Source organism: Pseudorasbora parva, chromosome 20, assembly GCF_024679245.1.
Source record: "Pseudorasbora parva isolate DD20220531a chromosome 20, ASM2467924v1, whole genome shotgun sequence".
NCBI classification, from domain to species: domain Eukaryota; kingdom Metazoa; phylum Chordata; class Actinopteri; order Cypriniformes; family Gobionidae; genus Pseudorasbora; species Pseudorasbora parva.
The window spans coordinates 28,459,121-28,483,506 of NC_090191.1; the positions used below are offsets into that span (position 1 = coordinate 28,459,121).

At 38.1% G+C, this 24,386-nt stretch overlaps 1 protein-coding gene across 7 annotated transcripts in view; it reads left to right on the forward strand.

Annotated features, from left to right (window-relative positions):
• Positions 1 to 24,386, forward strand: part of anks1b (ankyrin repeat and sterile alpha motif domain containing 1B) — a 209,080-nt gene that overhangs the window by 84,827 nt on the left and 99,867 nt on the right. For all 7 annotated transcript variants that reach the window (XM_067427655.1, XM_067427659.1, XM_067427652.1 and 4 more), the window contains 2 exons: positions 5,523 to 5,673; positions 19,414 to 19,550. In XM_067427655.1, the coding sequence (XP_067283756.1) occupies positions 5,523 to 5,673; positions 19,414 to 19,550 (288 nt within the window). The remainder of the gene's footprint in view (positions 1 to 5,522; positions 5,674 to 19,413; positions 19,551 to 24,386) is intronic.

A 24,386-nucleotide genomic window follows, 5' to 3' on the forward strand; every position in this document is an offset into this window, starting at 1 on the left:
CTACTACACTCTGTCTATTTACCACACAGAAAACAACGTTCTAATGCACTGCAGACGGCGAGCGCGCATCACTCGTCACTTCAAGCGGAGGCGTGCATTAATTATTAACTCTTGACATACTTCCATCTTCCGAAAATATTGCCAACGATCTATCAGGTAATAATATCATGCACACAATGTCAGCGCAGCTAACTACGGCAGCTGGTTCAGTCCAAAAATGATCAGTACTTTTGCAGTTGGTTCTGTTCGAGGTCGGATCACGTTCTCACCACAAACAAACCGCTCCAGAGTTTGTTTGAAATCGTACCGAGACCACCTCTTCAAGGAGGTCTCGGTACGCTTGTTTGGTCCGCTTTTGGTGCGCACCCGAGTGCGATTGCTGCTTTCAGACCTCACCAAACGAACCGCACCAAAGAGGGAAACGAACTCTAGTACGATTCAACCGAACTAAATGAGGCAGGTGTGAAAGCACCCTAAGTCGCAAAATATAATTTTAGCATTTTAACTCTGAGGAAAATTTTACTTTAGCCAAAAATAAAATTTTGGCTTTTGGTCCATGACCATTGCTGTCGCTTTGAAGCCATCCATATGGGTTTTTATTTTATTTTATTTTATTTTATTTATCCATATATTTTATCCATTTTAGCTTTGAAGCCAGCTTAAAAGTTCACAATAAATCTAAAATAAACCTAAAGCTTACTGGATGTTGTTTATTCCTTCAATTATTCAATAATTTTTTGTTTTAATAGGAAATACATCAATGCATGGTAGAAAACTGCGATACCCAAGTGACTTAATTGGGTGTGCTAGATTCTAGAAAACCCAAATTTTGGGTATAATGATAATGATAAGCATAATGATGGACCTTGACGAATTTTGACACTATTTTGTGACAAATACTGTTACAGAGAGACTGTCTAATGTATGATGCTGCAAATGACACAATAGTCTGTGCTATTTGCAGGAATATACCAGGAAAAAATATTTTCACGCTACAATATAGATTTATTTTCAACTGAATATTTCAAAATGCTGTTTTATATAACAGTCAATGTTCTCAATCCAATAATCAATGACAGGTTTGGCAAAATGTTAATTTGAGAACATATTTGTGAGTCTAGTCTTAAATTTCTAAGTGACATGTGAAGGCCAAGTATTGTAACGGAATTTGTCCACTGCATTCAATCCATCCGAGTTTGTCCAAGTAGTGAACACACACTGCAAACAACCGACACACATACATACCCAGAACAGTGAGCAGCCATTTTTGCTGTGACATGTTGGGGGTTAGGTGTCTTGCTCAGGGCCACCTTAGTCATTTCCTGCAAATTTTGAGACCGCAACCTTTGGGTTACCAGTCTGACTCGCTTACCATACTGTTCTTAAACCACTGCTAGTCCTCTCAGCATTTGGGGTTTGACCTGCAGATGTACCCTTCTGTGTTTCCATACCCGGCATGCTGAAGTTCATAGTTACATTGGGAGCAGGTTATAAATCTGCAAAGATGTTTAATAGAAGAAGGTAACAACTTTAGTCAGGCTTTATTATGAAAGTTTGTAAATCATTGCCATTGTTCAATGCGCAAATTTTGTCTTTTTTTCCCTTTGTCGTCTTTCCCCAACTCTCTGTTTCCTCTCATCTCTTGCACTAAGTCCGTTATATATCAGGGAGAATGAGATTATTTTGGCTGGAAGCCTTTTAGTGAGAAAATGACTGTCTTGAACAGGCTACTTTATCATACTGGTGTTATTTATTTGTAGTTCTTTCATTTTCCCGCTTATTGTTTGTTCAGTTTATAATGAAGAATTGCCGTGAAGCATATTGCAATGAAATTGTGTAAGCCTTCCTTCCCTCCGCTGGTATCATCTCTGCATGCAAAGCCCTCCTCTAAAGCACATGACCAGTCTTATCTTCCCTCTCGCTCTTTATATCAATCCCTCTATCTGTTCTGAGAAGGTCTCTGAGGTCCTTTTATGCTGTGGGGGTCCTCCTCCAAAATATGCAGAGCTCAGATTAGAAAAGCACAGGAAATGACAGTGGCCATCCAGATCAGATACTGTATCAACTGAGAAAATAGCGAGAGACAGAAGTGACAGAACTCTGGATAAATGTGAAGAAAACCAAAGGGAATAAAGCGAAAAGAGCTGATTTAAGAAGAAAATGAGAAGGGGAGGAAGACAAGAGTTAAGCCAGCAGTAAAGTCTGTCAGGCCCCAGTCACATGTGCAGCTGAAGATTGCAGACGTGACCGAGGGCCGTCCGGGTAGATTTCCTATTTGAGTCCGAGTCCAGCAACTTGCAGCTCTACATCAGCACGCTAATTACTGACTTGAACCGCTTTTGTTTGTTTTGTAGTCTTCCTTTTCTGAGAGAAAAAAAGAAGTTCCTGTGACTGCTGTCAGAGAGAGATAGAGAAAGAGAACAAGAGTTGTAGTGTGCTCGGACAGCCAGGCGCAGAGGGGTCATTTTGTCTGTACGCTGAAGAGTTGAAATTTCAGTCAGAGTGAAGAAATAAGGATCTGCTAGAGATAAACAGGTAATGAACTTCTTTAACATAAGTGTGTACTGTATACTCTTGTGTGTGTACGTGCTTATAGATTTGGGACAAACTTGATCTAAATCTGATAAAACACAAATATATATATTTTTAAATAATTATCAACAGAATTATAAAAATTATTTATTTAATTATTTTAGATTTTTATGATCACGATTAGTATTATTCATGATATTACCAATATTAGGTTGTTTATTAAATATAAAGGTATTTATGAATTATTTGTTTATTTAAAAAATATAATTTAATTTAAAAAAACATAATTTTCTTCCAGGTTAAGGGATAGGTTATTAAAAACGATACTGTATAGTCATATTATTTCACCAGCAGTATAACTAAAATCTTTTCTGTCGTTTTTTTTCTCTTTCTATTTGGCCAGTTGGTAGTTTCCTGTGTAAGCGTGTGCATGTTAGCGTACGATGCAGGAAACCACTGATTCAAAGCCCATGCATTTCCCCACTTTCCTGCTCTCTCAGTATTTTCCTCGGCGTGTGCCCGACCCCTCTGTCCCGCCCCGCCCCGCCATGCTATTTAAACTGACACAGAAAGTCCAAACGTATAAGTTCTTGTGAACGCAGCTTTGATCGCTCTCTGTTTTTCTCTCTTTCGCACCTCTCTGTTATTCTCTCTGTTGATTTCGCAGTGCGGCTCTCTGGAGGGCCTCTGTTCTTTCTGACTGGAGCTTTATTCAGTGTGGCTCAAATGGAAAGAGAGGGTAAAACGATCATTAGAGGAAGTGGGAAAAGAGGAGAAGGCTTACACAGATATGATCAATGCGGCGAAGCTTTGCTAAGGCACATTTTTAACCACACGTTTTAAACATCAGTATGTAGCCTGCCGTTCACTGTGGACTTTTTGACTTCGACCAGTAAGCAAACACCTAACCACCACCCAGAAAACTTGAGTAGTGGAGGCAAATTTTGCAAGCACCACAATGTAAAAAAATAATAGTTGTGAAACAACAACCACAGTACCCAACCACACTGAACACCCTAGTAACACCATGGCAACCACCTATAAAAAACTCCCTAGCATTATGGAGATGACTTTGAGCAAGCACTACTCACAATCACCAAGAAATGCTCTAACCGCCAAGCAACAGCCTATTAAACACAGTGAACACCCTACTCTATAGTAGGGATCTGACTGAATAACTTATTTAAAAAGGCACAGATAATGGCTTCACAATGAATAACGATTTCTGCCAAATAATAGAAAAAATATTTTGTAGACTGAGCCAGTGTGATATTATACATAAATATCTAAACAAATTACTCAATAATGGGTGTGTAAAGTGAATGAGTTTAACCTCTATGAATTAAATGAGCGAAGGTCTACACACTGAGAAAAGTATTGTTGGTTTAACTTAAAAAAGTAAGTTACCTGGTTGCCTTAAAATGCATTAATTTCTGAGTTCATTTAAATGAAAACATTTAGTTAATACAATGAAGGAGCTTGGAGCTTTTAATAAATATAAACTCAAAATATTTTTATCTGAACCATATTAATTAACTAATTAATTTGACAAAAGATAAAAAGGTATATATATATATATATATATATATATAAATAATTTATTATTATTTATATATATATATATATATATATATATATATATATATATATATATATATATATATATATATATATATAAATAATTTATTATTATTTTTTTACAGTGCAGTAGATGTGTTGCCTTCTCTGCGTTTCTCAGAAATCATAACTGGGAAAGAGTTATATCAACTGAAATACTACATCATACACATTTTCCTCTATTCATCATGTCTATTTAAATTATTTAAATGTTATAATATATGATACACAAATTAATTAAATAAGCACAGCACAGTTGCAAATCAGACATTGCCTCTCTGCACGTTATTCAGAAACCGGTTTTCTGTCAAGCGCATATTTTAAACCTTGTACGATATGAGTGGCTACATGACATCGCTCTGTCTCACTCTCGGATACATTTATGCATTTATGTATTCTATATAATTCATTTAGATTTGCAATTATATCCATAGTAAAAGTTGTTTTAGCAATTTTCAGCCACTGATTATTTTCTTTCATCTTGCATGTTCTCTAATCGGCTATTTATAGAGTCCAAGTCCTCTTATATGGTTGATTGTTCTGACATAACTCAGTACACAAAGTTCCTTTGTAAATTAAAAAGGAGCGGGAAAGACCCCCAGTCTGGCTCTGCTGCACACCCCTAGTATCGTATCAACACTGTAGTAACCATAGCAAACTCCCTAGCACCCACCTATGCCCTAGAAACTTACCCACGACAATCTACCTTCATGGATGATTTTTGCATGGACACACATTAATGGAGAGTGAATGTTGGAAGGAGGATTTAATTTAGTCTTAACTAAGACCTGATCTTGAGTGTCCATATGGAATTAACTGAACAGCTGTATCATCAGGAGAGAAACAGAGAGAGAGACAAAGGTCTTTCTTTCAATCCCATGTGATAAATCACCCTTTCCCCTGTGCCTGGTGCATGATGGATGTGTCTTATGCTGTCTGGGTGATGCAGGATTTGGGCCTGACAGGTAGAGTAATAGTCATCTGAGAAGAAATCGATGGGGTTCATGGGAAATAAGTGCGATGACAATGGGGGCAGCTTGGCTTGTGCTATGTTTACTTTGAGGGATGGTTGCCCTCACACGCCTGCCGTGTTGCACCCATGAAGACAAACAGGCAGCAGGAGGTGATGGCAGTGTTTCACTGAAGATGATGGAGCAGGGTGTCATGGGTGGCTGTTTATCCCTGCCATTGTGCGCTTGAGACAGAATGGTTTGTCTTCATGGGGAGAAACTCTCAATTGGTTGCAGTGTCTTTTTGACACTTTGAATTTTTTTTTCAAGAAAATGTCTGACTATCTGTTGGTCTATCAGTCTTTTGGTCTATCTGTCTGTCTGTATCTAAAGACTCTTGTTTCTGTTATGCTGTTTGTGCAGGACAAGCGATGTGGTGAAATTGCCCATTCTCCATCACTGGACGTGTTTTTACCAGAGGATGAGGACAACCCTTACGAGTCAGTGGCTACAGCTGTCACACGCAAACCCTGCTCTCTGGACATCCAGCTCCATCACGCCTGTCCTCGTAACGGTTGGTAACTTCTAAACAATGAAAGCTAGCAACAAAAGCAATCGATAGAAAGTTGTGGTAAATAATCTCCGCACTAACTCAGCATTTATACTTATCAGAAAAATAATTTGTGCATCTCATTAAGTCAACATTAAACATTAGCAATCCATTTTTCTTCAATATGACGTATTTCCAAGATACTCAATAAGGAAACATGGGCAGGAATTTATTATTTTCTTTTGGAATTGATTGGATTGTGAAGCATTGTACAATAATAATTATTATTATTACTATTATTATTTATAACTAATCATTATTAGTGCTATCAAAATTGACATTTACATGTGATTTATTTCTTTAGTTTAACACGCAAAAAAATATTTAACAAAATTAACGCTGCATCCGTTTTTTCTGTCATCCTTGGGCTAGCGTTAAATTATATGATCACGCTCTTATTTATGTAAATGCTTTTAAACTATTCAAGCACAACACGGAAAAAGAGAAGGCGCTGTCTGTGAATGTCCCGACACACACACAACGCACAGAAAGATGTGCGCCAGAAAGACAGCGCACTCAGAGTTCTCGTTCTCACTTCAACGAACAATAACACGCAGAATTAGGCCAAAATGCATATTTGCCGAGGGTTTTCATTAGAGCAGTCTCAAATTAATTAAATAACAAGAGTTTTGAGAAAATGAGACGCATGTGCGGTAGCGGCAGGTCTTAAAGTCACAGCAGCATAATACACCAGTTGTGTATTATAACAGAACTTTATAACATTTCGGTAATTATAGCATTTATAATAATGGGTTTATGTGAAGCTTGTTTTAAGTTAATTTAAATAAAAAATTCTATCATTTTAAATGATAATTTTAAAGCCTAATGAATTATACAATTTATATAGCTTTGAATTATACTGTTGTGTTGAATGTCTATCATTAATGTACATTTTTTTTAAATAATTCATCGAGACATCAGTAGCAGTTTTAGTATCAGTGATACTAGTTTTCATTCATAAACAGATGCCATTACAACAAATATACAACAAATATGTAAAATACACTGTCTTTAAGTTGTTTCTACATTAATTTGGAGAGTAACTGTAATTATTACAGTACAAAAAATAAAAAAACAATTACAGAATTTTTTTTAATCGATTGACAGCACTAATCATTATTAATGGATAATTTATATTATAATTATTAGAATAATTATAATACAAATTATGTATAACTATTTATGAACTTCTCACAAACCACTCAATTTACAATATAACAATTATTATTAAATGGTATCACAACAGAAAATGCTTCACAATCCAATTAATTCCCAGATCATTACTTTTCGTATTATATTGCAGTACATGATATTATATTATAAATACTTGCTGTATTGATTTGACAAACACAGAACATTAGGTCCCATGGCACCCTCCTCCTCCTCCTCTTGTCGTGGCGTTTGGTTAGATTCCTGTTGTACTGGAATGCTACGGCCCCTGCCGCAGTTCTTTCCTCTGGCATCATTCCTGCGGAAAGGGTTAGGGTTGTCGTGGAAACAGATTTAGCCTTACCTAGAGAGGTTGGTGAGTCACCTGCAAGTTGTCATGGAGACGCAGTGAGCAGTGTTGCCTGTAGGCCTGTGATTCACACCTGATGCAACCGAAGTCACTGTTTATCTGCCAGATGACTCTATAAATTCAGCCGCACATTCTGGCGGGACTTCTCTTGATGTGTGTGTTAGTGTGTTTGAGCAGGTGTGTGTTCAACTATTTCCTGTTGTACTGTACTTTAACCCTCTTTTTGTGCTTGTGTGGATGTTTGTGGATTTTGACCAGCTCTATTTTTGGCCTCCGGTGTCTCCTTAAGCATGAAATCACAGCTTTTACAGGACTCTATTTTCTGCCTGATTATAGTCAACTCTGCAGTTTTGTGCTGCAGGATTACACAGGACCTATCAAAACACTCATATATTATCTGTATATCCTACATTAAATAGAGATGCTCACACATCACACTTATGACGGCTTATCACATTACTTGGTGACACTTTACAATAAGGTTTCATTAACATTACATGGTTTAGTTAACAGTAACTAATATTGTACTGAATTTCTACAGCATAATCTTAATTTATTACAAGTCTTAATTTCAACATTTACTAATACATAATTAAAATCAAAAGTTGCATTTGTTATAATTAGTGAAAACACTAGGAACTAATTGAGCAGTGAACAGCTGTCTTTTTATTATTATAACTTTATTTATTATTTATAACTTTAACAAAGGTGAACAAAAACAGAAAAATAACAAATGTATTGCTCAAATAATATGAACAAATGAAAACTTGTTGTAAAGTGTTACCCATTAATCATGGTATTGGGGGGGGGAAAGACACATTTGTGGTTTCTTTTTGATTTCATTTTTGTCTGGCAATCACCAGACCAAGCTCAATTTAAGATTGAACATAGGTCTGGGGAGCCTGCTCTGTATTTACTACTGTACAAGAGGCGCGATAAACGAGCATTATTTGAATGACTCTGTACGCAATTGGATAGTCCTTCAACAAATCAGACCACAAGAGGCGTGATCAACGGGCAATGACCCATCGCTTCTCTATCGGTCTTCGTGTTAAACCCACCAATAGCGTGCCAGGTGGATAAGCCAGTCTGTGATTGGTTCCTGCAAAAATGTAACAGAAGCAGTAGAAACGAATGTACAGTATTTCAGACAATATAGAAAGAGAAATAATTATGTCTTCATATTCACCTCTCTAGGTCATATCCTGTATGTTAACCATGAGTTGTAAAAAATGACTTGCAACCAACCAAGCGGTTGTGAAATCTTTTTTAAGAGCTGCTCACAAGCAGAATACTAAAGCAATTCAGGTTTACAATTAAAAAATCATGGAAGGTCTTGCAACTTGCAACTAATGACTATCACTACACTTACAGCAACAGGAAACTGGTCAGTTCAGTATTCTGCTATAGTTACTGTTCTTTAAGTGTCATCTAGGTAACTGTTTTCAGTCAGTTGTTTTTTTCCCCAGTAATATTGTGCTGTGTTTCCGTCAGATTGTGTGGGATTTGTTGAGGATTTATTAAGTGACAGCTTGTCAAAAACAGGATTTAGGTGGAAAGAGTCGAGACGTGGCTCAGCATAAGTCTTGTTACAGCTGTTTTGATGTGTCTTTTCCTGTTTATTTACCTCTTCTCTCTCCCTATTTTCTCTCTGTTTGTCCTCACTTCTTTTTAAAAAAACTTAAATTAGTTAGTCGTGTTCAATTATGGACACATGTGATGCGCCATATGTAAAAAAATCCCCCTGATGTGCCCTGAGATTAGTTTAGCTGTCTCTAGTCCACCATTACCATACTTCAGCAAATCATATTAATTTAAGCATTTGTCCATCTATATTTAAAAAAGAACTAGTTCTTCTTCAGTGCAATATAAATTATTGCTAACATTGTAGTTTAGAGCCCATTTCTCACTATTAACTAGTTATGGTAACACTTTAGTATACATATTCAGTACACATATTCACTAATAAATACAACTTTTGCCTCAATAAACTAATTTACTGCTTATTAAGGTGATAGTTCACCCAAAAATGAAAATTAGCCCATGATTTATTCACCCTCAAGCTATATCCTATAGGTGTATATGACATTCTTCTTTCAGACGAATACATTCGGAGTTATATTAAAATATGTCCTGGTTTATCCAAGTTTTATAATGCAGAATGGCAGCCCACAATTTAAAGCCCAAAAAAGTGCATCCATCCGCCAGACCGCCTTCTGTATTCAACTTATGAAAAGATATGTACTAGATATGAAAAGGAAAGCAACTACTTAATAGCGAAAATTGAACCCTAAATAAAGTGTTTCCGTAGTTGTTTATTAGCATGCATCTTACTAGGATATTTGTTGTTTATTAGTACACATATTAATGCCTTATTTTGCATGACCATATTCTACATCCCTTAAACCTACGCAATACCTAAACTTAAACATTACAAAAACTACCTTATGAACTAAATATTATTAATAAAAGCAGTAAATTAGGAGTTTATTGAGGTACACTTCTATTAACCAATCTCAAAGGTGTCACGAACTCGCTTTTTAAAAAATGTTATACTGTTGTCTAAGGTCAACTAATGATGTCCGTGTGGTTTTTAAATTCAAAAACATCATAACCAATAAATAATAGGCTATTTTCTACACTGGTTTTGAGGCTCTCTTAAAAAAGCTGGGTTTTGGTGGGCGTGACGCACTGGAGACTTGGAAGTAAACGCCCACGGCTAGGATTGGATAAGATTTGCATATTTAATGAGTTTAAGCTCCCCTGTCAGTTCACATGACGGAGAGGAGAGATTGAGGGAGAAGCGTCAACCAGAATGATTCTCTCGATCACGGGCTCGTAAAGGTCTTTATCAAACAAACAATGATTTATTTATATTTTTCTATTTTATTAAAAATAAAGTTCAACCACACATTCCTAATATTAGGATCCGAAGGAAGCTTATGCAGCGATTGTGTTCTTCCACAACCAGGAATAGCAGAATATATTGCTATCTTCCTCTGCATGTTTAATGTTGTTGACCAGCTAGCACGTCGAGCCAAACAGCTCCATGAGTCGGTGGGCGAGGCTAATGGATTAGACGCGCAGTAGAGGCCGTGTTTGCCGCGCAATGACGTAAGTATGGAGCACAGGACCGTTTGCTGAGCCTGGTGTCCATAAAAGCTTTTCTTTGACTAACAAGGAAGTTTTCAGCTCTGAAACTTAAAGGATATTCTTATAGTACAATGACCTTTTATATATCAGAGGCTCAAGGGAAAGTTGATTTTTCAATTCATCACCCCTTTAAAGGTGCACTATGCAGCTTTCCGTCCACTAGAGGTCGCCTATTCAAAACAAAGGTGTAGTTTGATGACGGCAAGTTTGAGCGCAGCATCTTGGGAAATGTGGTCTTCACCTCACAGCCGGTGGAAAATAGGACTCGGGCAGAAATCATGTTCATGGATTCGGTTATTAACGTTACTGTAGTGTAAAGCAGAGCGAGTGTTGTGGAGCTGAGCACGGCTGCTGGAGCGATTGTTCCACAAATACCCGCCTCGCGAGCACCAAGACTTTTATTTTGACGGGACGGGACACAGTCGCCGGGCGCCCACACTTCCGCTGCAAAAGTAAAAAACACATTTTACTGCAAAAATACTGCATAGTGCACCTTTAATTGTACAATATCGGTAGTTGTGCCATCAAAACTGCACATAATAATACAAACATAACAGTATTTATTTTTTTGTGCAGCTGGAGTAATGCTAATCTTTTAGCATTTGTGACTGAAGAGTCTTGGTTCCCATTGCTCCTACATGCCTCATTTCTCCCTCAGTACCGTAGCTTAGAGAGGTTAATGGCTGAAAGAGTAAAACACAAGTCGAATTCACCCCCAGCTTCCTGCCCATTACCAACAGGGTCAAGCCCCACTGAGCTTCCTACCGCAGTCACAGAGCCGCTTGCTGTTATCGCAAAAACAGCTGCGAGCAGTTTTTTCAGAGTCACGCGCTTTCCCACCAGTACCGTTATGTTCTCTCCTTTTACACCTTCAAGTGCACAATCCCCTGCGAGGACAAGTGTTTTGATCCACCGTGAACATTGTTTTAAGCAGGACACTGACAGGCGTCAACAAAGAAAGTACAAATATGAACGCGTGTGCAAGCGACAATCGAGTCTGCCATTTTGTTTTAATTATTAACAGCACTCCGTTTAGTGGTTCATGAATATTCTGCCATCATTTGCATACCAGAGGAATGGAGCTTGTCAGTATTCATGACACTGGTGTGAGGGGAAGAAAATATCTGCGTATGGAAGTGCCCATGTGGACCCAACAGGCTTAATAGTATTCATAAGTCTGCTCAGCGTTCAGCATGAATACAGAATATCTTTCAGCATATAATTACATTCTCCTAATGTCAGTGTCAAGAGAATAAGGCTGACATATGTTTGTTAACACACTTTAATATTGGTGAGGTGAGGTTTGTCATATTTAGCAGAAGTTATCTCTGATCTACAGTGGTGATTTGGTAATGTTTCAGATGTGTGCAAAGTCTGGAACAAACACGATCAAGCATGATCTATGATTACTCAGAACCTGTTAAATGGCAATAACAAGAATTGGATGGTTTCTGTCTTTGTCTTTTCTAGGCATGCACATTTACCTACAGTAGCTAACTTAATGAGTGCAACTCATTAACTGGATATTAAGGTGCTCTAAATATGTAAGAAACTCAAATATGCTCTTTTCCTTGGACCACAAGGTGAAATAAAATAAAGTCCCCCTGAAAGTCCCCCTGCAATAAATAATTCTATCCCTTAAAACTCATCTTTGATCATAAAAAATGAAGACATTTATTCCTGTGAAAAAATTATTCATGCTTTCAAATGCCCTTACTTCATTTAGTATATGTTAGTGTACCAAAAATATGCAAATAAGCCCCATCTCCACTCACTCTTACAGGCTTGTCTACAAGTTGTGGTATTAGAATGGAAATGCATTTTATATATCACTCTCTACAACATTGAAAACATAACGTAGTTAATATGAAATGCCTTTGCCTTGACTACCTTATCAAATAAAGCTAATAAAGTGTTGCTAATGTTACACAAACTTTGTTCACGTTCGCAACCACAGATTCAGACAGCTGCCTTCTGAAAATCAGTATCCTTAGAAATGCTTTGAACAATTTCAACTGTCAGTGGAGAAAGGCATATAGTTCATCATAACATTGTGATATACATCATAAACATCATTCACCCGCTATATTGCTTAACTTAACTAAAAGGATTTAAAATGGTTTTCAGTAATTGAAATAACGATGAAATACAACTTTAAATTAAATTTAGAAATGTTGCCAAAAATAATACTAAAATAACACTGGTCAGAAAGGGCAAACACACACACCATAAATAATTCATGCAAGGGATTGATGACGTGCTCTATATTTAAATGTAGGGAAATGTTTTTCATAAACACTTTTTGTTATACTGGTTGAAACTCACTTTACACCCTGATAGCAATCAAAAATAGAATTGGTCTAAAAATGTACATACAGTATATCTTCTGTGAAAGTCTCATGAACAAAACATGTTTGTCTTACGATCTCCTACCTGCCTTTCAACGTATGTATTTCCATACCTTATCAGCGTTCCACGAGTCTATGCGTAGTTGTAGACAGACAGTAACAGAGTGCCTCTGCCTTTAACAGTAAAACAACACCAAAACAACAAGCCATGCTCCATTAATGCTACCGTAATTAAGAGATGGAAACCCATGACGTTCTACTCGCAGCGGTTCACGTCATCAGACTCCAATTTATGTGTTTCTATGGCAACACTATCAACGCCCAAATGAATCTGCAGCAGTCAGGCAGTACACCTCAGTGCTCTTTAAGGGTGCTTTCACACTAGCACTTTTGGTGCCCAGCCGGGTTCGATTGACGTCAGAGTTCGGTTCGTTTGGATGATGTGAAAGCGGTCTTCCGAACTCAGGTGCGCATCCACGAACTGCACCCGAGTCTGCTTAAAGAGGTGGTCTGTGGTTCGTTTCACGTGAACTCCGGTACGGTTCGCTGCTGATGTGAACGCAATCGTACTAAATTGCGGAAGTGAACCGCTATTAATGACATATAAATTGATAAAAATGTGTGTTTTGTGTCTTTCACTCATTTACCTGACAAGTGTGACTGACATACTGCAAGCAGAGAGCTGTAGATCTCATTTCTGCTCGTCTTCAGCGTTATTTAGAGCATTTGCAATGCATTCGCGTCAGATAGACGCAAGTGCAATAAAGTAGTGAAGCTTTGGTAACATAACCAACGGTTAAAAAACTAAAATATAAAAGTGACGGAAGCAACGCTATGAATTTCGCCGCCTTCACGGGCACTGTCGTTACTAAGCAACCGGGTAAACAGCTGCTGCTTTGATGGCGCAAACGAACCCCGGTTCGGACCAAAAAATATAATATGAACACAGTCCAGCGGGGTCAGGGGGAGCAATCGAACTCCGGTTCGGTCTAGGAAATCGAACCAAGTGTGAAAGCACCCTTAGTTATTATTATAGTAATGTTATGTGCTTAGAGATTTAAGGTACACAAAACTGTAGTATGGCCCACTAAACTATAATATAAACCACTTTTATGATACATTTTTCATTCATTTTTGAAGATTGAGAGCTCCCATTCGCTTTAATAATTGCATGGGAAAGGATATTAAAAGTAATTTTCCTTTGTGTTCAGTAGTAGAAAATGATACAAGGTCGGAATGATCCTAAAGATAAAGATGATTAAATTAAGATCTGCATGTATGAACTAGAGGTCTTCACGGGTCCAAAAATTCGCACCCGAACCCGAAGAGACCCGCAATGTTCAACACAGACCCGACCCGGACCCGTCTATTATTTCAAAAACTGGACCCGGACCCGTGCAGATCCGAAAAATGCCAAAAATATATTACCCGGAACCGACATGGACCCGTCTATTATTTGATAGCTGGAACCGAACCCGCCGGGAAGACACAGACGCGACTGGACCCGATTGTCTCATATTACACAATATAACGTTACTGCTGTTAACAAGTTAATGAACAAGCTGCGAAAAATAACTTTGTCTCAGTCAGCCTACCTAACTATATAGCCGTTGTCTCCCTTGTACCTTGATTGTGATGTATTACTATATTCCTCATTAATTGTTCCAAGCATGCTTAATTCACTCATTTCAGCTGTAAAAGTCAATTTTATTTCACAGTGACGGATTTATGAGTTAATTCGCATAATAACTTTGACTGTTTGCCCTTTTGAACTAATAACTATTGCTCGTTTAGTGCCATGGCCGCTTGCGTTACCATTATTTATTTGCCATAATCTCTCTGAGTCTGACTAGCAGAACTTTAAGATTAAACAAGACGGTTCATTCATATTATTTTTAAAGTCATTACAGTCACTACGGTCTGCGGAAGCTCGGGTTGCCATAGAAACATGACACGCGCTTCAGACTGCACTCGCGCTCAGCTGGAGCAACCTGAAATATGAACCTTTTTTACCCAATTTAAGCATCACAGAAAACATTTATGTGACAGTTCACCTGAGGTCTTGTTGCTGATTTGAAATATATTCTTGAGTACATTATTACCGCGCGCATGCATTAAAGGGGGGGTGAAATGCTGTTTCATGCATACTGAGCTTTTTACACCTTTAAAGACTTGGATTCCCATCCTAAACATAGACAAAGTTTCAAAAACTAATGTTGGACGTTTGATGGAGTATTTCTGTGTTAAAAATACTCCTTCCGGTTTCTCACAAGTTTCGGCGAGTTTTTTTCGAGTATGGGTCTACTTGACGTTAAATAGAGCGGAAGGTCCTTGTATGGGCTGTACGGGCTCTTCTCCCGGAAGGGTGCGCGCGCGCGTGACTAGAGGGAGAGAGAGGAAATGCACGCTGTAAACAGTCTCTCAGGTGCAGATCCAGTCGTCCGTGAACACTTATGTCGCGCCGCGCTCCACTTTATTCCTATGGGTGACGTCGAGCGACTTCAACGCTTCAGCACAGCATTCCGGGAAGGCAGCGCTGCATTTGAACCGATTTGAACGCAGAAATGACGGGAAGCTTCAAGGCATCGCTTCAGTCGCGTCGCAAAGTGGATTTCCACGGTCACTGCTGTCACAGGACTTCACCAAATCATACCAAAGAAGTGTGTTTTTGACAGAGCGGTCCTGCTTTGGAAGATGCCGGTGAGTAAATCAACTTCAAATGTCTCTGCTATTGGCTACCGTCGCATGAGTAAACATCAGTAAACGATACGATCGCGTGCTTCGTCATTCAAATGCGCTAACGGTTACTCCATTGTTGTTCTGTATAACGTTACACTATTCTGACTCTGACGTGCAAAACCGTTTTGCTTGCTACCTCTAAGGTCTAGTCACATACAATAGTCCATAAACCGAATCATGTCCTCATAAACTGCACACAAAGGCCCCTAAATACAGTACATACCACAGAGACGGACATCCTGATGTTGCCGTTTCTCCTGTTCAATTTATTTCAGCCTCAGATTTGATTGTGGATCATTATCTGTATTAGCTGAGATAGATGGGTTTCTCCACGCTTGAGGACGTCACCGCTTTGCGCGCTTGTCATTCTTTAGCTCCGCCCACACGATACGCCTCCAGGCGCTCGGTTTTTTCCGGAAAGACTCGGTACAGCCCATATTTCTTTTATAAATATGATAAAACTAAAGACTTTTCGGAGATATGAAGGATGCAATACTACTCTATAGGTACTCAAGATTGACATGAGATTGACTGAAACTGAGTGTTTCACCCCCCCTTTAAATCTGCCCGCTTTCTAAAAGGCTGAGAGAGCGCGCGCGCGCGAGAGAGAGCGCTTGTGTTTTTGTTGTTGTTGTGTATTTCTAAACCTCATTTCCCGGCTCACACTTTTCTTATCCTAATTTAGCAATTTGTAAGTTACACAAAACACACAAGCCGCGCTGACTCTCACGGCCAGGTGTTCTCCGAGTCCGATTGACGTATTACATAGGCTACAACATTAACAGACCCGGGAACCGAAGTAATAGATTAGGACCCGACCCGGACCCGGCTGACCATTTAAAAAATAGACCCGAACCCGTACGGGTCCCGGGTCGGATCCCGGGTCCACGGGTCTCGGGTGCCCCGTGAAGACCTCTAGTATGAACTAACTACATGTATTACTAACAAAAAAAATGTTATTATTAATTTGAGGACATCCCAAAAGGGAGTGAGTTTTAGCTCACTTTTGGGGACTGTTTTGTCCTTGATGTATAACTAAGTAAACTTATGTGCATGCGGCTTGGATTTGGATTTGGATTGTATTGCCTAATTACCTGCTTGTTTGCTTTTTCCGGTGGAATGCAGGGGAAATTATGCTTTTCACTTTAGGTCTCTGGTGTTTTGACAATGGCAAATCTTGTTACTCATCTCCTGCCTTTTAGCTGGGATTCAACAGATTTGAAAAACAGAAGGAACGGAAGATGAGGAGAGTGTTGAATCAATGTATGCAGCTTGGATTTGTCTCTGATTTTGTCCGTATGGATGCCGTAGGGCTTATTGACTTACTTGGTAGTCACTCATTTAGAGCTAACATAATCATCCCATTCTGTTTTCCGCATTCCTTCATGCAGAACTGGAGATGCAGAGAATGCAGGGATGGAGTTACTGTTTCTGAACAGCATGGCTTTCACATAGTATGAGCGTGTGTGTGATTGATGAGAAGGTTTTTTCTCAGTAATTTGGTGGAGGAGTCAGATGTAACCTACCCTTCACCTCGTTCTGCTCTCTTTGTTTCTCTTTTCCTCTGTTTCATCCCTCATTCACAGAGAGTGATCCTACTCTGGGGAAATCTGCACAGACCATAATGTGATTTTACTCCTACACTGCAGTGTGTGTGTGAATGTATATACAGCATGTGCTATTTTTTAATATATGGCTTGAAACCAAAACACATATACACAAGCACAAACAGAAAGATGTACTGATCTGAGGGATGAGATCTTGTTACTAATATTAATAATAATACGATTTTTGATGTATTTTGTTTTCTCACAGGATTGAGATCAACACAACAGTCAAGCTTCCCTTAAAAAAGTACAATGGTATACAGTGATAGTGTCAGATGGTAAAACTATGATGCTTTGATAGATACCATGCTACTAAATGACATGCCATATTCAAGATTAAATATAATGTTCATACCACTTTTAATGGACAGTAATGTGGAAGCGAATGACACCGGAAGTCTTTTCCCAGTTTTCCCAGTTTTTGATTTTGATTTCAAAATACAGAATAAACCCAGTTTGTTAGGTTTGGTTGTAGTTTGTTGGTATTTGTTGGAGTTTGTTAGGTTTGTTAGGTTTGGTTGTAGTTTGTTGGTATTTGTTGGAGTTTGTTAGGTTTGTTAGGTTTGGTTGGAGTTTGTTGGTATTTGTTGGAGTTTGTTAGGTTTGGTTGTAGTTTGTTGGTATTTGTTAGGTTTGGTTGGAGTTTGTTGGTATTTGTTAGAGTTTGTTAGGTTTGGTTGGAGTTTGTTGGTATTTGTTGGGTTTGGTTGGAGTTTGTTGGTATTTGTTGGAGTTTGTTAGGCTTGGTTGGAGTTTGTTGGTATTTGTTGGGGTTGGGTGAAGTGTGTTGGTGTCTGTTGGAGTTTGGTGTTTGTTGAAGTTTGTTGGGTAGGAGTTGGTATTTATTGGTGTTTGGTTTTGGTGAAGCTTGTTGGTATTTGTTGGAGTTTGTTGATATTTGTTGGAGTTTGTTGATGTTTGTTGGGGTCGGTTGGAGTTTGTTGTTATTTGTTGGAGTTTGTTGATGTTTGCTGGTGTGAATTGTAGTTTGTTGCTGTTTGTTGCGGTAGGTTGGAGTTTGTTGGTATTTGTTTGAGTTTGTTAGGTTTGGTTGGTATTTGTTGGAGTCTGTTGGAGTTTGTTAGTTTTGGTTGGAGTTTGTTGGTATGTGTTGGAGTTTGTTGATGTTTGTTCGTTTGGGTTGGTTGTAGTTTGTAAATGTTTGCTGGTGTGAACTGGAGTTTGATGCTGTTTGTTGGGGTTGGTTGGAGTTTGTTGGCATTTATTGTAGTTTGTTGATGTCTGTTTTAAGGCCAATTTACACCGCACAGACAAACACCAACAAATATGTTTGTTGGGTTTTGTTGGATGAGCGTGTTACCCCTGTTGGCATTGGTCAGGGTTTGTCATCACCTGACTCAACATGTCCAATCAGAGTTTGTCTGTATTGGGGCCGTGTGAACATCAGTTTTTTTCCATAAAAGTTTAAATCCAGCGGCCAACTTGTTTGTTGGCATTTGTGCGGTGTGAGTTTGTTGGTATTTGGTGTAGTTTGTTGGGGCACTGTCAATATGCCTTATTATGTAAACATGCAGTGATTGCCAGATAGATTTTCATTCCATTCTCCTTTTTTTTACAAACTGAGGGGCAAGTTCAGTTATTTTCTGTGGTAACTGAGTATAAAGACCAATTCACACCGCACAGACACACGCCGACAAACACCAACAAACAAGTTGGCCATTGGATTTAGAATTCAATGAAGAAGAACGAAATTGTCATGCTCACACTGCCCCAACAGACACAGACAAACACTGACTGAACATGGTCTGTCAGGTGAAAGCAAACCCTGACCTATGGCAACAGACGCCAACAGGGGTAACACGCTGATCCGACAAATGCCAATAAACGTGTTTGTCTGTGTGGTGTGAACTGGCCTTAACACTGTCAAAAGCTGACATTGACAAAAACTTGTACATATAACCCAGAGTATAAAACACCATCATTTAAAAATTATGATGGCAAAACCAGTAAAACAATGAGGTAGTTCACTTCTGTGCGTGTCCCACACTGGCTTTCAGAGGCTCTGCGTTAGAAACTCAGTGTTCAGTCATTCCATTAGCATTGAAGACACAGGGTTCCTTTAGAGTCTTTTTCATCTCTTGCTATATGTTCATTCATTGAATTTCTGCATCATTTAGTTTCTTTCCATAAGTCCTTTGCTTCCTGGCCGTAGCCGTAGCATGCATAAGTAGCACTTTATGGTAATGACTTTTTAAATCAATGGCAGCAATACATTTATCTGACCAATTCCACCATATTAGTCAACTCATTGTTTGTAATGTATGGATCCAGTAGTTTTTATTTCAGTACCATCTCTCTGTATTTTGTTTCTCTGAAGGCCACTTCTCACATGTGTCGGTCAGTGATGCAGAGCGAGGTAACCATGGTGACGACTCTACAGGCCTGACTCCTGACTGCTCGCCTCCTTCACCTGATACGGCCCTGAGGAACATTGAGAGAGTCATCCGCCCCCAGGTACACACACACATACAGGAACACACAACAACACAGAGTCTATTATGTCGTTCTGCTCTCAAGGTTAATGGTGCTCTTTTAGATAAAACGTAGTCTGGCTGTAACTATCACAGCATCTGTGTGTGGGAGTCACACACACACACACACACACACACACACACGCACGCACGCACGCACAAAGAGCAGTACTGTCTTACATCTACGCTGAGATACTGAGCATTCTTCATCTTAATTATACGGCTATTATAAATATGCACATGCCCGACGGGCGGATTCTCTTCATGCTTTGATATGCAATTGTCCCAAGCCGCCCTCATTTTCACTCCTTTAAACTTGAGGGTTTTTATTTGATTATCATCAGTTACAGTATAGTAATATCAAGCTTTAGTGTTCCTGAGAAGTGTCTGGACATAAAAGGCACTCAAAGTGTATGAAAGTAGTTGCATTCATCGAAATGTATATAAAAAAATACAAAAACAAAATAGAAGCACAATAAGTGTATTATTATAAGTGTATTAAGCACAATAATTATTAATTTATTATATTAATATTGATTACAAATAATATTAATAGTTTTTTATTATAAATATACATTTCATAATTCATTACACAATCAGACTGTAAAAATAATCAAAGTTGAATAAAACAAAGATTATTGGAACATGTTTTAAAATACTTCAAAACGTTATGTTTAATTCAGTGTTGTACTTTCCTTTTCTTTGTAATTTTGACATAAAAGCTTACAGAAGCTACATTTATAGTGCCTTTTATGGGTCTTGTGAGTGTAAATGTACTGAATTTCACTGGAGGCCTATCGGAAGCCTTTCTCAGCCATCAGCTTTCAACTAAAATATCTTCATTTGTGTTCCGAAGATGAACTATGTTCTTACTGGTGTCGAACGACATGAGGGTGAATAATTAATGATATATTTTTCATTTTGGGGTGAACTACCCCTTTAAGCACATTTTAATTTGACTGAGAATTATTTTTTTAACAATGCTGTTAACTGTACACATTTTCTTTACCAAGAAAAACTGATAAAAATCTCCTGCAAAACAGTTAAATTCTTTATAATAATATAATATATGAAAAAAATTAAGCAGTTACACTGAGATGGTAGACATTAAACCACAAACGTAAATGTTTGTTTATTGCTTATGAATTTCCTGTTTTTTGTTTTGTTTAGTTTTTTTACTTTTTAATGGCAATGGCTAAACAATCCCCTTGTGAGATCAATTCTTTATTAGGCTTACAATATAATATAATTTTAACAGCCTATATTATAACATAAAAACTCATGGAAGTATTTAAACTGATATAGGCTATTATATCAGTCTAAATGCTTCAATCTGTAAAGAAAAGAAAAACCTCAAGTTATTAATTATGATAACTAAGTATGTTCATGGGAACATGTGCACACTTTTATAGTTATCTAAACACCTCTGAAACCCAAACCACACACACATCTCTTTAAACTGACGTGTTACTGGTGTTTTGAGTTTGCACGCTACACTTGTGGTGGGTGAAACTATAAATGCCTGTTTTGTTACCATGCTGTCTCTGCCTATCATCCATTAATTCCACCACTTAATCCACTCTTCTTTAAAACATGATGATGTTTTATTTCACGTCTTTGCGTTTCGCGTTGCCGCTCATATTGAGCTATTTGGACCGCAAACATGACTCGCTGCTTAGAGGGAACATTGACTATGATCCAGACCCTTATAATTGCTCTTAAAATGAAATATATATGCAGAAAGTCTGCTTGAGTTGATGTATACAGTGATCGGAGAGGGAGGTTACATATTCCATTTAATTTTGTCGTGGCCATGCCATATTAACTTATGGTTGTTTACGCATTTAATTTATGACCATGAGAAACAGATGCCGTTCCCTCAACATTGGATCCACGACTTTACATCGCGTGGCCATGACATAAGGATGTCGTTACCTCTGCAAAATTATCTTGTGGCCATGACTTATCACGTTCCCACAAGTTAATATGACAGTCCCATGAATTAATATCTTGTGGCCATGACATATTATCACGTTCCCATGAGTTCATTGTGGCCATGACAAAACTAAGTGAACTGAACATGTCCCCTCCTGGTCCTTAAAATGCTCTTCTCCGTAAATGTATCAGCATTTGATGAATTAATAAAATTAGAGCTGGACAAAAGCTCTAGTATAATTTGTTTGCATATGCCACTTGGTTTTCTTATTTTATACTGTATCTAATGCAAGTAAAATAGTTTGTTTCTGTGGCTTAGGTTTTCATCAGTTCTATTTGAGGCCACTGTATATGATTTTGTCTCTTTCCTGATAAGTCTCTTTCTCTATCTCTGTTTGCGACTTATTATTCTCTTAGAAGAGTGTGAATGGGCTCTTTTTTCGTTCCTGTCAGAGCGCTCAGTGCATCCTATCAGAGTCATGTTTGTCCTGTTTTCAGACGAGCACAATCACTCGTTTATCTGCACTGGCCCTCTTTTGGGCCATGCTGCTTGTGTGCTGAGCGCCCACAGGATTAGAAAGAGACACAACTGTGCAATATCTCCCCCACTGTCTCAAACAACAAACTCCACAATGCCCCAGTCAGGAACATGACGTGTGCTCTGTGCGCTTTCTAAAGATTGATTTATTTTTTCCTCCACATTTCGAACTGTGCTTTGGTGTTGTTAAGTACAGTCCATCTTCAACTGTTGGTCAATAACTCACATATGACATTTTCTCCCTATCGTATGGCTTTTCTTCTCCAAAAAAAAAGAAAAGGAAAAGAAAATGGAGCTCGCCGCTAAGCTTTACAGGCAATTTTTATTTTACTAAATGCAGGTTATAAAACTTGTTGTGCTACCTTTTGCGATGTCCTGCTTGAATTCACTTCAAAACACTGCATGCATGACCAAGGTTTGGGAGTAACAAAATTCATGTAATGCCGTTACGTAATCAGGATACAAAAAATTAGTAACGATAATTTGTTGTGTCAGAAAAAAGTAATCAGAGTACAGGTACATTTTGTACAAAATGAGAATACTATCAGGATTACAGTGGTTTAATTTAAAACCAAATAAATGAGTATTTTGATATTATAACACTATATTTAGCATTGCTTGATTATAGTTCCTGGTTACGTTGTGTCATGACTTGCGTGAGCCACCGTCTGGTGAATGCGCAAATAACATGTCTATAATCATTCTCCTCAGACGCAGGTTGAGACGCAGCTAAGTTATTAAATGAAAACATTTTTATGTGTTTCAAAGAGGAAAAAGGAAACAACATAGTAGCACGTGTATGCGTGTTATCAACATGTATTTTAACATAGACTTAAATCATTTGTAATGCCATACTGTAGCCACTAGACATCTGTATAGCATTTTATATAAATATATATGGGGCTGTGCACTCTCTAGTTGCTGAAACAAGACATGATTGCTTAGTTTTATTAGTTTTTATTATAAATTCATAGTAAATAAAAGTACTTTGATTTAGCTTTTTACCAGATTTTAGTTACATACATGACCTTAAAGCTACACTGTGTGATATTTCCCCCATCTAGCGGTGAAAAGGTATATGACCAGCCAGTGAATATAAGTTTCTGTGCCTCTCAGTTCCGATTTCATTTTAACTCCTATGGTGGCCGATTTAGTCCAAGATTAACATAGCTTCCAGTTCGACCTCGCCCATGAGTGCCATCGAGTGTTAAAACGCGAAAGGCGAAGCTTGAATTTATGGGTATGTCCCTCTTTGGCTAATGTACTTTCAAGATGGAGGAGCAACATGGCGACCAGCATTCGAACCCCTCACCTGTATGTATTTTCAATGGCATATTATAAACTTACGAGAATACTTTATTACTTGAAAAAAGTAAATATACATTTTATATTTTTGAAAGAACTAAGTTTTTTTAGCTAAGAATAAACTAAAAAAGTTACACAGTGTAGCTTTAAAGGAATTCAAAAGTAATCAGATTACATTATTTGCATTTTAGATGACATATTAGATTACTTTACTGAATACTTTTTTTAAGAAGTAATTTGTAACTGTAACAAAATACATTTTAAAAGCAACACTCCCAACCTTGTGCATGACACAGCAGTCTGTATAAGCAGTAGCTAAGGGCTTGTTTACACCTGGTCACTTCATGTGTTTTACTGATCGGATAGCTATCTGAATTGTAAAAATGGTTCCATACACTTGGCCACATAAATGTGTCTTCACAAAACATATATAAATCGGATCTTTAATTCCTGAGCTATGTGTAAATTTAACATCTGTGTTTACATCTATAAAAGCAACAGATGTGAGGTGCATTTTATTAAATCATCAGCTAATTTCAAGAGCAAAAACTGCAATATGAGAGAGAGCAGCATCAGCACTGGTATAGTCTCACTACTTTTAATGAAGATAACCGTGTTATTAGCGCTTGCGGCAATTTGCTCGTCAAATTGGTTAAGATATACTCAGCTACTCATCTGCGGCTATGTGTGTTGCATATAGCCTATAATATGCTCTCACATGTTTTATTTTTTAATATTTTGAGAAGACTAAAATATGTGGTTTAAACAACCAAATGCATTTGAACTTCATGTAAACTCCAGTTTTGCCTGGAATGAGTCTCAGACCACCTCCTGAATTGGATTGAGTGATCGTATATAAATCCATCTCGAAAGCTTTTCGGTGGGCATATACACCTTGTCTTTTCGGGATCGGATAGCTTTTCGATCACAGAAAATCCATGAAGTGACCAGGTGTGAACAGGCCCTAAATCATCACACAGCACTCATGATCACTGAAGTGGGCTGCCATCAGAGCTGACGAGGGCTCTGGCACACTGATGG